Below are 12,453 nucleotides of genomic sequence, written 5' to 3'. Positions count from 1 at the left end.
GGCCCGGCCCGTCCTCTGAACACGGCCGGTGTCCGAGCCGCAGGCTTGGCCAGTTTGCTGTCTGTTTGCTGAGTGTCCTAGGCTGGCTCCAATCACCTACATCATTCACCTGTTAGCAGAAAAGCCCGCGTAAGCAGTTTTACTGTAATTTGCGCCTCAGGGAATCATAAACTCGTGTTTCGGAGGTGTGCCAGGAACTGGAGAGTGGGTGGGCCTGGCGCACGGGAGTTGTTACCAACTGTGTTGATAGTTACATAAAATGTGTTTATAAATGCTCTTAATTCCGGTTGTGTTTTAAAGGAAAGGCAATGTTTTCGGAAATCATCTGCGGTGCTTAAAATACGCTCTTCTGAATATTATTGTTTCGCTGTTGTACAGCAGTGTTATTTAGGGGTTTATTAAAACAACGATTTCAAGAAGAATGGCACTCTTGATTTTTCTACGAATTCCTTTTTTGGTGTGACATTTTAACAGAATTAACAAAACAAAGTATTTCTCTGGAAGCTTGATTTTGGATAATATTTTATTTTGCATAAGAATACAAAATAATATGCCACAAACATTTTTGCATCATTATTACCTTTTTATGTTTGGTTCTTAATTGCTTGTTTTGTTTCTGACAGTTGACAGTATTGATTTTGTAGTTAATACCAAAGAAACAGTTTGATAGAAAACTAGCCATGCAAAAGTTATTTCTGGGCATATTTATCAACCGTTTGAAAGGAGGTGATTGTAATGTTTTATAGATTTCATACTGTTGTGACTGTAGGTGATTACCTAAGGGAGACACGTAGGCAGCTTTGATTCAGTGCACAGGCTGCTGCTTTTTCACTCTAATATCAGTAGAATTTTTTTTCCTGTAGTTTAAGAGTAATTGAGCAAAAGACATAAGCATAATTTATAACTCTATGTTGCTTAATTATTTTTGAAGATTCTGTATGTTCCTGTTTCAAGTACTCTATACCTTTGGAATGTAAAGCTGTAGTGGGGCTTTTAAATACCAGTGCTCAAAGTCTGCATTTTGTATTCCATTTTATATAGGGTTCTGTTCCATAGGTCATCTTTATGAATGTAGTGTGGGAATTTAATTACTGAGCAGTCCATTTTCTGTCTATATATTATTTAACAATTTGTGCAGTTTCTGTGTATGCAATATCTTTGTATTCCTCAGTTTATTTATCATTGCAACACTATGTTGTGATGATATATAAGGAGATATGCTAATCCCATTTGAAAGCTTTAAAGTTTGAATTTTTGATTTGCGGCATGGATTTTACCATGCATATTCTGAGATGGCACACATGAAAATTCTAAAGATGCATAGATGGGTTCAGAGTCTGTATGAAAAGCTGATGTCATATGTAATATATCCTGTGATATGTAACAAGCGACTTCAGCTGACTGATCATGCTTAAACATCTGTAAGGATGCTGTACACTAAGCATAGTTGCTAGCTGCAGGAAGTGATTTAAATCCTACAGTGATCAGAAATACAACATTATTTCTAGATGCCTTTGAGATGAGGATGCATATCCCTTTAGTAGGTGAATAAGCTTTTGTTTCAGGTGAAGAGGCAGCTTTGAACTGGGTTGAGGACATCCCTACAGCAGGATAAATCAGTACACTGAGGGAATGCTGACATCAGGAAGTAATGCAGAACAATGCTGTTTGGTTTATACAGTGAAATGTAGTATTCAAGACCTATAAAACATTTTGGAGTGTTTTTACTTCAGGCTTGGCAGAGTGCTCCCTAGTAAGGGGCTGGAACATGTTGGGTGCACTCCTAGATTGTGTCTTCCAGTAAATTTCATCCAAAAATCAGTTCATGTGTTTTGAGATCTCTCTGTGAATCAAGTAAGGCACAGTAAGTGAGGACAATTTGGAGATTCCCCTCAAAACTACACTCCTCACCTGAACTGAACTGTTCATGTAGACCGAGACTGAGAAGGTTGTTGTCTGAAACTGTCCAATTGAACAAATTGAGTCAGGAATACACTGTAACATCTGCTGTTCTCCAGGTCTGCCTTACACTGGAAGCATCTTTGCATGTGAAATTGGCTACTTGCTTCTGAAGACAGATGTCTATACTTTCTGGAAGCAAGCTTCTGTAGTAAAAAGCTGCTAACCATCTGTGATCTCCTGCAGGGTTGTAGAGGTTAAAGAACAGAAGTTGTTCCAGAAGAAGGAAGGAAAGAGTGCATGGAGCCAAGACAAAAGTGTTCAAGGACATTACTGCTAAATGACAGGAGCAACTGGGTTAAGGTAATAAAACCAGCTGCTCACTATGCAGCTTGCACTTACGAAGCTATACCCTTGCTTACCTTCCTTCTCTCCTTCAAATTGTTTTCTTACTACCTCTCTTCACATCTCCTTGGGTAAATGAATGAGTATTTTTTTGGCAATATGTAGTCAACATAGTTTTTCCAAAGGCAATCTGGAGGAGAAAATTCAAAGCCCAGGTGGTCCATGTCTACTAAGTATTTGGGAATTGAGGGGTATGAAAGATGGCAAGGTTATCTGTCAAAGCCTGATCCACTATATCTTAGAGGTTCAAACTTATTTACGTAAGGAGTGACAACAGATAGAAATTTCCATAAGTTGTACTTAGATTTTTTTGCATTTCTCTCTGAAGCAGGAAATATAGCATCTGTCTTTCATTTTTATTTTCTCAAATGCTTACTACTGTGCCATATTTCTTAATTAATATTCCTCTGAAAACTTTTACTACAGTAAGAATTGTATACTGCACAGTATGTTGCTTTATTAATCTATAATACTCTCTTCTATATTAACCAGCAGAATGCATGATGCTTACTGCTGAAACTTATAACTTAGCAAGTAAACACAGTAAGATTATTACATTGCAAACTACAGCTCATTGTCATGGTTTAGGGATGGTATTCCCCAATTTTTAGTTGTCATGTTGAGACTCTCCAAACTACGTTGCCGCTCACTCGCTCTCTCTTCTGCTCCTCCTGTGGCAGGCTGGAGAGAAGAATTTAGCATCTGTTACTTGGAAGGGTATGCAGGGCAATAAATTGTATGATAAAACATGGAGAGAGACACATTCTTACAGGAGCAAGCTAAATGGATTATGTGCTGAAGATTTGACACTGCTTAGTTGTAATCCAAGTTTGTACAGTCGATTAATAATCTGATCTCTGAATTTCACTTCTGTAAATTCCATATTTTTCCATGCTCCTCCCAAAACATTAAAAAAGTATAAATTTTATTATGTAATGTTAGATATAGGGTTGTTTGAAGATATTGTAATGTCGTAGTTTAGGAACGGTACTCCCTAATTTAGTGCTCCCATTGAGACTCTCCAAACCACGCTGCTCCTCGCTCACTCCCTCTTCCCCTCTCCCTCCCCCTATGGCAGGCTGGAGAGGAGAACTGGAGGCACAAAATGTAAAGATTATAGGTTGAGATAAGAACAATTTACTGGAAACAGCAATGAGATAAGAAAAATTAAAAGTAACTGCAACAATAATAATAATAAAAGTGTGCAAAAGAGAGACAGTGATTCACATGGAAAATGCTCATTAATCCTGACTACCCCAACCAGAAGCAGCCCCTTCCCCCTACCCCAGCAATGACGAGAGGTGATATAGAATAACCTCTTGGTCCTGGCCATGTGCCTCCTGGCCACTGCAAAAATTAACCTTGTCCTGGCCAGAAGCAGCATGCTTATCCCTTAAAGTTAGCAACTCTATTCTAGACTGAAGTGTTAATTTTTATTAGTAATTTTTAGTGTTTCACAGGTTTGGGGTTTTTTTTAATTGTTAACAATAAACAGGATTTTACCATTTGTTAATGAACTTTCGTTTTAGAAATGGAAAGCAACTAGAATTTTCTGCAGTGATTTGTGTACTAAAAGTTTACTTTTTACTTTTGTGTTTGTTTACTGAAGTTACTGCAGTAAACAAACATAGTAAAATTTAGTGTGTAGGTCCTGAATTCATGATCTATAAAGCAGAATAATTTTTGATGTAGTGCAATGCAACAAGCATGGTAACTTCTTCTTAATAGAATTAGGATATAATGTTTTGCTTTTCTTTGATCCCTGATACAATAGTAACTTAAAATATCTTAAACCAAACATTTTTTCCTAAACTTCTGTTGCAAGCTCTTGTGATATTTGTATTTTGTCTTGGGTTGTCTTGGCATTTAGTTGGGGGGGGGGGGGTGTTAGGGTTTTTTTTTTTTCATGGTTTTTAAAGCAGTAAATTTATTGGTGGGGAAAAACAAAAAAGGAAAGCACCTTTATGGAAACTTCTGAAGGATCTAAAATCAAGAGAATGTGATTCTTGAATTAAAACATTTTCAAGTATATTTTTATATTGTTTAATTCCTGGGTGTCACAAACAGTACTTAATTTAAAATTTTCAGTCTTATTAAATTACAAAGTCATAGCTGCTCTAAGTCTTGAAAGTTTCTTATTTTGACTACTATATGTAAACACATCAAATATTTTTCCTAAATGTCATAAAACCACACTGTGTTATATTCATGTGACTATCAAACATGAACTGTAAGGAAAGAGAAGGGACAGATGTACAGAGCTTGAGAACAAATAAAAAACAAACAGTGGCACCCTGTAATAATTTTGCTCTCTATTGACTTTCTGAAGAAACAGAAAGTCAGTAGAAAGCTCAGAAGATTAACTTTTGAACCACACCTTAGTGTAAAAATCACCTGTCCTAATTTTTTTTTTAAAGTATGATGAGACTTTTTTGGGACTAACTGCTTTAAGAAACAAGTACTTACTTAGACAAGCATGGCTTTTGCTTGCATGAAAGATACGTTAATCATTAAGAAATAGAGGTAGATCTAGCCATGTGTAAAGGAAGCATCTAGGACATTTTTGCACTAAACATGCTGCAGATGGCACATTAGCAGCCTAAAAATCCTCAAGATATACTGTTTGGTACATTTCTTCTTGTAGAATCAGATATTAATAAAAGTCCAGTTGTAGCAAACATATCTCTCTCAAATGAATTTAACAATTGTAGGTTAGAACCCGGAACAGTGAAGTCACAACTCTGCCAGCCCAAGCTGACTAAAGGTGAGGTACCAAATAAGCAGCACCGTGACAGTACGGTGGGTGGGATTTTAATAAACATTTATATTGTAACACTCCATTTGTGGCTCTGCAAGACCATACCAGTGCTAACATTTAATAGTGTACAAGAACCTAACCATGTAAATCTGTATTGATACAATGTAGACACTAATTTTATAGTAAAATGTGTATACTTATTTTTAGTAAGGGCAGCAAATGATAAAAACACAAAGTAAAACATGCCTTAAATCACAAGAGTTCAGTTTCTGTATCAGCTGACAGAACGTAAGCCTGCATAATAAAGACAGAATTCAATAATGATTATAGGTGTTGCTTGTTGTTGAATTGTATAAGGTAGAGTTTAGAAACACTAGCTGAGATTATAGCCCTTTTGAGGCACATGCAGTGAAAAAGCAAAGAAGGGGAGAAATCTTGGGTTGGAGATTCTGGAAGAAGAATAATGGAATTGACCATATGAGCACAAGAAGGTGGTGATTGAGATTTTCATGTAACGTTCATGTGACAAACAATGCCCCAAACAATGCCCTTTGCAACATGAATAGCTGAAGCTCATTTTGCCGTGGAAGCAACAAGACTTGTACCAGGTCAGACCAAAGGTTCATCTGGCATAGTATCCAGTTTATGGCAGTGCAACAAAGAATGGTCAGGAAATGGTTCCAGAACATATCATTTACCAATAATGCAGTGATTCTTTTTATCTTTTTTTTTTTTTTTCCAAAATTTTTTATACCTTCCAAAATTTTTTCAGTTTGTAAGTTTCCTGAGCTGGAGGTGATACCTCTGTGTTTAATAATGCTTCATAGATGTCTCTTCCATTAACTTGACTGGTTGCTTTTTGAATGTGTTGGGAACCACAGCTTAGTTTCTACACTATGAAGAACCACTTCAGCTTGCTTCTTTTTAATCAGACAGCTGCTAAATTCATTTGTCATCCCTACTACTTGAATTCAAGCAGGCACTGAGCCATCTTTGAGGCAGTCACCCTCTTTGGGTCAAAGATTTAATAGAAAAATATCTTCATACCCCCATAGCCATTTCTTTTCCAAGCTGAATAATCCTCTTTGAGTACTTTCTACAATGTCTTAGCTTTGTGTCAAAGAATCAGAATCATAAAGTCACTCATGTTCTTGCAAAAAGATAAGAGTATAAGTTCTGTGCTCTTTTTGTGTGATTTTCTGTTACCTTTTTTTTTACTACCTCTGAACAGTGAAAAGTTTTGTATATTATCTATGATAACAAGATGTGGGATGTAATGGTCTACTCAAAGCTCATCTTTGTATGTAATTATTTCTCTGCACCCCTTGTCTGTGTCATTTTACATTTTATTTGCCCTGAGCTTATCTGAAATTCTTTCAGCCCCATAACTATTGGCATCAAATTTTCCCACTTCAGTATTCCTCTCCTTTTTAAAATCTTTGATGAGTATCTGGAACAAGAGTCCCAACATACAAGCCTTTGAGATTCCATGGGTGACTCCACCAATTTAACACATTTTTGATTTAGTCTTCAAATTAAAAAAAAAAAAAAATTCATAAGGTTATGTGGAAGGGAAATGTGTGCTTCTTTAAGGATATCTGGTCATTAATCTTTTCAGTGCAGAAATGGAGAACAAGAAAAGGAGGAAGCCATAAACAAGAACATAAAGAGACAGAGACCTGACTGACAAATGGTAAGGGAGGCAGGGATGAGACACAAATCAGACAGTCATATTAACTGATGAGGAATGTTTATTTCAGTATGGTTATCTGATCAAAGGTCTTGTCAAGTGAGATAACAAGAAAAGGTGGAAAGCCACAAAGAAAATTTGGAGACACAAACTTGACAGTCAAAGATAACAGTGACAAATACAAGAAACAAACTGCCTCTCAGTAAACTGCAGGCAAACTTTGCACCTGATAAGATGCAAACCTGAGGGTCCATAATGTTGGAAATGGATCTGTGGAGCTATTCAAACTAATGAAGGAATGTGCAGGGGAAGGGCATCTGGAGGAACAGATGAGAAAATAAAGAATGGGCTATTAAATGGACTAGTCATGTTAAAAAGGGCAGTAAGTACACTTGTCTGACTGAGCCCAATCTCACTATCCCATATGTATGTGTGTTGTAAGGATGAAGTGGCAGCTACTGAGGGTCCTCCTTGAATGGATTTGGTACCAAGGTTACATTTGGGAATGTGGGTACCCACTGGTGCTGCTGGTGTCAGGGAGGCCTCAGTATCTGCTACTGGAGTGGTGGGAGGTCTTAGCTGCCAGCTGCTGCGGTGGGAGCAGTGCACGTCCTGAAAATCTTCCACTGGGAGGGACTGGTGTGGGTGAGGTGAGTGAGGGGTTCAGCGCCAGTAGCCGGAGCGTGACCACATGTCACAGCCCGTGTGCATGGCGCTGGATGCTGAGGGTGCCAGTATCTTCCCCATAGTGGGTGTGCGTGTCTCATTTCCTGGCAAACTTCAAGCTGGACTTGCTAATGAATGGGAGACGTCAGGTGAGCAGACAGACAGGGATCCATCCTGTCATCCACGGTGACCTGTGAGTGTGGAGTGCCTGTGGGATGTGTGAGTGAAATATGTTTGCAGCAAGCATCAAGCTGAACCAGCCTGGAAATAAGGTGCTCCTGAGGCAGGTAAGAAGGCTGGGATCTGGGCAAGGGTACTGGGTGAATGTTCATGTGCTCAGGCATCCAGGGAGTCTTGTGAGCGCCTGCACTAGTGACCTTTTGTCTCTGCCAGCCCAAGAGGGGAGAGGACATGGCTGCCTGTGCTCTGTGCTGGAGGTGAAGGTAAGTCCTGCATGTAGGTGCTGTTGAAGACTGTGCCTCATCTGTGGCACCACAAACAGGAAGGCGGCGGCAGCCACGTCACTCTGCCTGGCAGGGACCCTGTGTCCCCAGGCACCAGCCTGGGCTCCAGCGGCTGGGCAGGACAGGAGGGGTCCTGGAGCTGCAAGAAATGACAGACCCTTCTAACACCCTTTAACAATTTTTAGCCAGAAAAGGACTTTTCCCTCTATGGTGTCTTATTTGATTTAAAACTTTTTCATGAGGAACCTTGTGGAATGTTTTCAGAAATCCAAATAACCTGAAAATCAGCTGTATTCCCTTATTTTCATGTCTGCTGTCTCCTTGGGAAGTCTTCAGTAGTTCTCTGAGCCTTGACTTCTCTTTACAGAAATTATACTTCCCAATATATCACATATTCCAAATTTGTCTGCATGATTGTAGTTTTCACTGTTTGCAGCATGCAGAGGCAAGGTCTGCAGTTTTATGAATTTTCATCAGAAGTATTTTCAAAAATTTTCAAAATGTTTACCACCTTCAAGTCTATATGTGCATAGGAGGCTTAAGAAAAATATCAAGGAAAATATCCTATTAACTCTATGTATTCTCTTCCTCCTCTTGGCCTTTAGAAAAAGGATTCTTTTTAGCATCCATACGTTTTGCAAATTAATGCTCAAACGTTTTTGGCCTGCCTTACTGTTCTTCCACACTTAACGTGCCAAATTTTGTGATCCTTTATAATTTACTCACTTGAACACAACTGTTCCCTATTTTGATAGGTTATAGGAATATAGGGATATTCCTCCTTGTTTGTAGCTACTGCTGTTTTCATTCTGTCTAGTCCTGGTGGCTTCCTTCTGCCATTTCTCAGGCCCTTCAGAGAAACACGAATATACAAAGATGATCTGCTGTGTCTCAAAGTGGTCTCCTTATATAATCTGCCATCTATCTGAATAGATACCTTGTAGTGTTTAGCACTATTCTAACCTTTTGAATTCTTTTTAGCAAGTTTTCTCTCTTATTTTAGTGTATTTTTAGGTTATTCCTTGGTTCTGATGATGCCATGATGATTTTTTGCCTTTTCTTTTATGTACCTTTTATATACCCTTTTATAGCTTTTATGTATCCTCAGTGCTTTTAGCATGCATATTTGTAATTCCTTAAGCCCAATAATTTAGCATAGTCCTAATATTCCGTTAAGCCAGGAAGGAGACCAAACATCCTGGAGGCCTCACAGTCGGGGCCAGAAAGTCCTATGCTATCCTGAGAAACTAAGGTCCTCTCTAGAACACATCCTGTAGACTAAGATAGAGGCCCATCCAGGGGGGAATTCTTCAGGATGGGGAAGTATCACGCTATTTGTTTAAGCTTCTCATTGGGGAATCTTTGATAGATACGCTAATTTGCGAAGTCTATAAATTGTATATGTGATCTATCGTGGGTGAGCATGCATTTTTGGGGCGCATTTTGGGTGCATTTCCGTGTGCATTTTGGTGCATTCCACCTGGACGAAGTCGTTCACCTTTAAGGATCCTTAAATAAATACCAAAGTATTTATTTTCCCTTTCCCTTTTCCCTTAAACCATGTTTGGTTCTTAATCTTAAGACCAGGGATAGGCAACACTGATAGTCCGAACCAAGTCGAAAGTTACTTCTTCTCCTGGAGGATATAAATACTGTATTATAAAAACTTTCTAGTATAGACACAATATAGACATTGTATATGCTCTGTATTACATATTAGACATATAACATGTGATACTTATATATCCTAAATATTTATTTGTAGAACAGGCTATACTAACTGTATTACCTATGTTTTTTATTGTTGAGATTCCAATATTCATTCTTGAAGGTAGGCTATATATATAGATACATTCCTCTGCACAAGGGGAACAGAACAACACTGAGCTGTAGAATAATACTGAGGCCTCCTCAAGAATGCTACTTAAGCTCTGACTATCAAATCTGGTCATGCCCTGCTACCTTTAGGTTGCCATGCGTTATCAGAATGAGCCAGAAGACATTAATATACCTCCTTCATTCTTACAAAGCTGTCCTATGCCGCTTTTCTCATGTTTGACTCAGTCTTTGACACAAGAAGCTCTTTCTTCTGTAGATGAGATTGTCTGAATTGTTTTCCTAGTCAACATCACTGAGATGAAATAAGGATTTCTTCGTAGATAGCAAAGTATGTCAGCCTTTTTCCACATCAGGTATTTACTTCATGTCCATGTCCTGGAACACAGACAGGCATCTTGGGTAGCTAGGCTAGGTAGGTGGCCTAGATGATAGGGGGCTAGGTTAAAAAAGAACTGTTATCAAATTTGTAGACCACAAGCAGTGCACAGAATCATAAACCTCTGCCCAGGTAATACTGTGATGAAGTGAGATGACTGATGGAAGCAAGTACTCATTTGAAAATACAGTATTTAAAAGTATAAATTCTAACAATTCAATATGGGGGGGGGGGGGGGGGGAATAACTCCCCCCAGTATTTTCACTACTAGCAGACAAAACTACATATGTGAAATTCAGTAATTGTTGGAGCAATTGGCCTGAACTGAGACCTCTAGGAGGATGGATAAGGTCATACATATGCCTGATTTAGTTTTCTTGAAACTAGCCAAGGCAGCTAGCTCTACAAGACCTGATGATGCACGGACCATGTAAGAGTCACGTACCCTCACCAATGCACAGGTGATTGGTTTACGTTTTAATACAAGCATAGCAACAACTTCCATGATCTGTGGACATTAATTTACTCATAAATAAATGAGTCATGTGCTTCTGAGGTCTTAGCCAATTTTTGAAAGGGTACCTTTATTTGCAAGCCTCAGAAAATAACTTTTCCTCTAAAGGTCATATCTGAAAATGTAAGTAATGGCCAACAGGTGCACTTCTGTCATTTCAAAATGTTTTCTTTTACGAAATACTCTGTGTGTTGAACTTAGTGACAACAGACTAATAGCATTGTGACATCTGTGTATAGTGGCCTTTTGCTGTAGTGATGATTTGTGCTGTCACGACTGTAAAAGAATCTCAGCAATCAGACTAATGGCTCGTAAGTGTCCGTTGCCCCATTCAGATACAACGCAGGGAGGAGGATGTCAACTGAAGGAAAGTTGATGACCAGAAATCTGTATTTCTCAGTATTGAGGATGGTTTTTGACTGAATCATGAAAATGCCCCAACCCAGAAGCAACAGAATTCCCCCCCGTCGGGAGATAGTCGCACTGTTGCCGGTGAGCACACAAGAGCGCTTCGCCCTCCTCCAGCCCCGGGAGCCCGTGCCGGCTGCTGGGCACGAGACCGCTGCCCGCGGGCGGCCTGGCCGGCCCGGCGCTCAGCACGGGCGGCACGGACAGCTCCGCCAAGGGAGGTGCTTCCCGCCGGGGCCCGGGCGGGAGGCGAGCGGCTTCAGGGTCGGCCGGCCGCTTCCCACCAACGGCAACACCTCCGGGCTCTGCGCAGGGCAGGGGCACACACGGGCAGCGCACCCGGCTGCGGGCAGCGGCGGTTGGTGCGGGAGGATGGAAACCGCCCTGCCAGGTACGGCCCCGCTGGGTCTGGCCCCGCTCTCACCGGATGCCGAAGTTGCCGCCGGGCCCAAGCGAAGTTGGCGACGCGCGGCCCATCCCCGTGCCCCTCGCCGGCCCTCGGCGCGGCCGCTCCGCCCGCACCCCCCTCCTCGCGACCCGGGCACCGGCACCGCCCCCGCGGGTCGGCGCAGGCGTCGCCGCGGAGCCGGCGGGACGGGAGGGTGGGCGCGGGGTGCGGGCGGTGCTGCGGGCGGCCGCGGCAGAGCGGAGCTGGAGACTGCCCGGCCGCCGCTGCCTCTCATGCCTTCACGGCAACAAAGAACGCGCTGAGCGGCGGGCGGAGGCGCCGAGCCCCTGGCTGTGCCCCGGCGGTGCCGGCGCGGAGGGCACCGAGAGACGATGGCGAGGAAGGGCGAAGCCTCCGCACATCTCTACGGTGAGCGCGGGGCACGGCGGGGCGAGCGCCGGTGCTGGGGCGGGGGCCGCCGCCGCCTGCGCTGCCCTCCGGCCTGTTTACAATGCGGATCCGCCCGGCGGGCGGCGGCGGCCAGAGGCAGACGGAGTTTGTTTCCCTTGACGAATGTGGGGGCGCGGTGGGCGCAGGGTCCCCCGTGTCGGAGGTAGACCCCGGGACGCCGGAGCACCTCGCCCGGCCTGGAGCAAGCAGGACGATCGGTTCAGGGAAAGAGCCGGTGGGCGCAGAGATGGGGGCGGGTAGACCTGGAGCTTCCGCCGCCGCCCCCGCCGCAGGAGCAGGTGCGTTGTAGTCGCTTTGTCCGTGTTCTGGGGCAGAGAGGGGCCAGGCGGCAGATGCGCGAGCCGAGCCGAGCCGAGCCGAGCCGACTGTGGGGCGCCTGAAGCGGTGTGCGGGGCCAGGGGCCGTGGGGTGCCCGGAGCGGTGTGCGGGGGCGGAGCCCGCTGAGATGTGGTACCTGTGGGCTGCTGGTGTTTGGGGCGCGTGCAGCGGGAGCTTCCCGCTGGTCCTGCCAGCCGGCGCCGCGGGAAGGTCACCGGGGGCAGAACTTCATCTGGGTGTTTGGGCTCTGCTTTAAT

At 42.7% G+C, this 12,453-nt stretch overlaps 1 protein-coding gene and 1 long non-coding RNA gene across 5 annotated transcripts in view; both read left to right on the top strand.

Moving 5' to 3' along the window:
* Positions 1 to 4: 4 nt before the first annotated feature.
* On the top strand, positions 5 to 5,386 carry LOC125330046. The gene is made up of 3 exons (XR_007205354.1): positions 5 to 129; positions 2,146 to 2,262; positions 5,016 to 5,386. It is a non-coding gene; the product is annotated as an uncharacterized LOC125330046 (long non-coding RNA).
* Positions 5,387 to 11,298: 5,912 nt separating this feature from the next.
* The window catches only part of SLC44A5 (solute carrier family 44 member 5), a 71,990-nt gene continuing 70,835 nt past the window's right edge, over positions 11,299 to 12,453 (top strand). For 2 of the 4 annotated variants that reach the window (XM_048312794.1, XM_048312793.1), the window contains exon 1: positions 11,895 to 12,156. In XM_048312794.1, the coding sequence (XP_048168751.1) occupies positions 11,919 to 12,156 (238 nt within the window). In that variant the 5' untranslated portion in view covers positions 11,895 to 11,918. Of the gene's footprint in view, positions 11,411 to 11,626; positions 11,837 to 11,894; positions 12,157 to 12,453 lie in introns of those variants that run through there. The other 2 variants (XM_048312797.1, XM_048312796.1) reach the window with 2 other exon arrangements.

Source organism: Corvus hawaiiensis, chromosome 9, assembly GCF_020740725.1.
Source record: "Corvus hawaiiensis isolate bCorHaw1 chromosome 9, bCorHaw1.pri.cur, whole genome shotgun sequence".
NCBI classification, from domain to species: domain Eukaryota; kingdom Metazoa; phylum Chordata; class Aves; order Passeriformes; family Corvidae; genus Corvus; species Corvus hawaiiensis.
The sequence above is the reverse complement of the archived record's forward strand: the minus strand, read 5'-3'. Positions and strand labels throughout refer to the sequence as shown.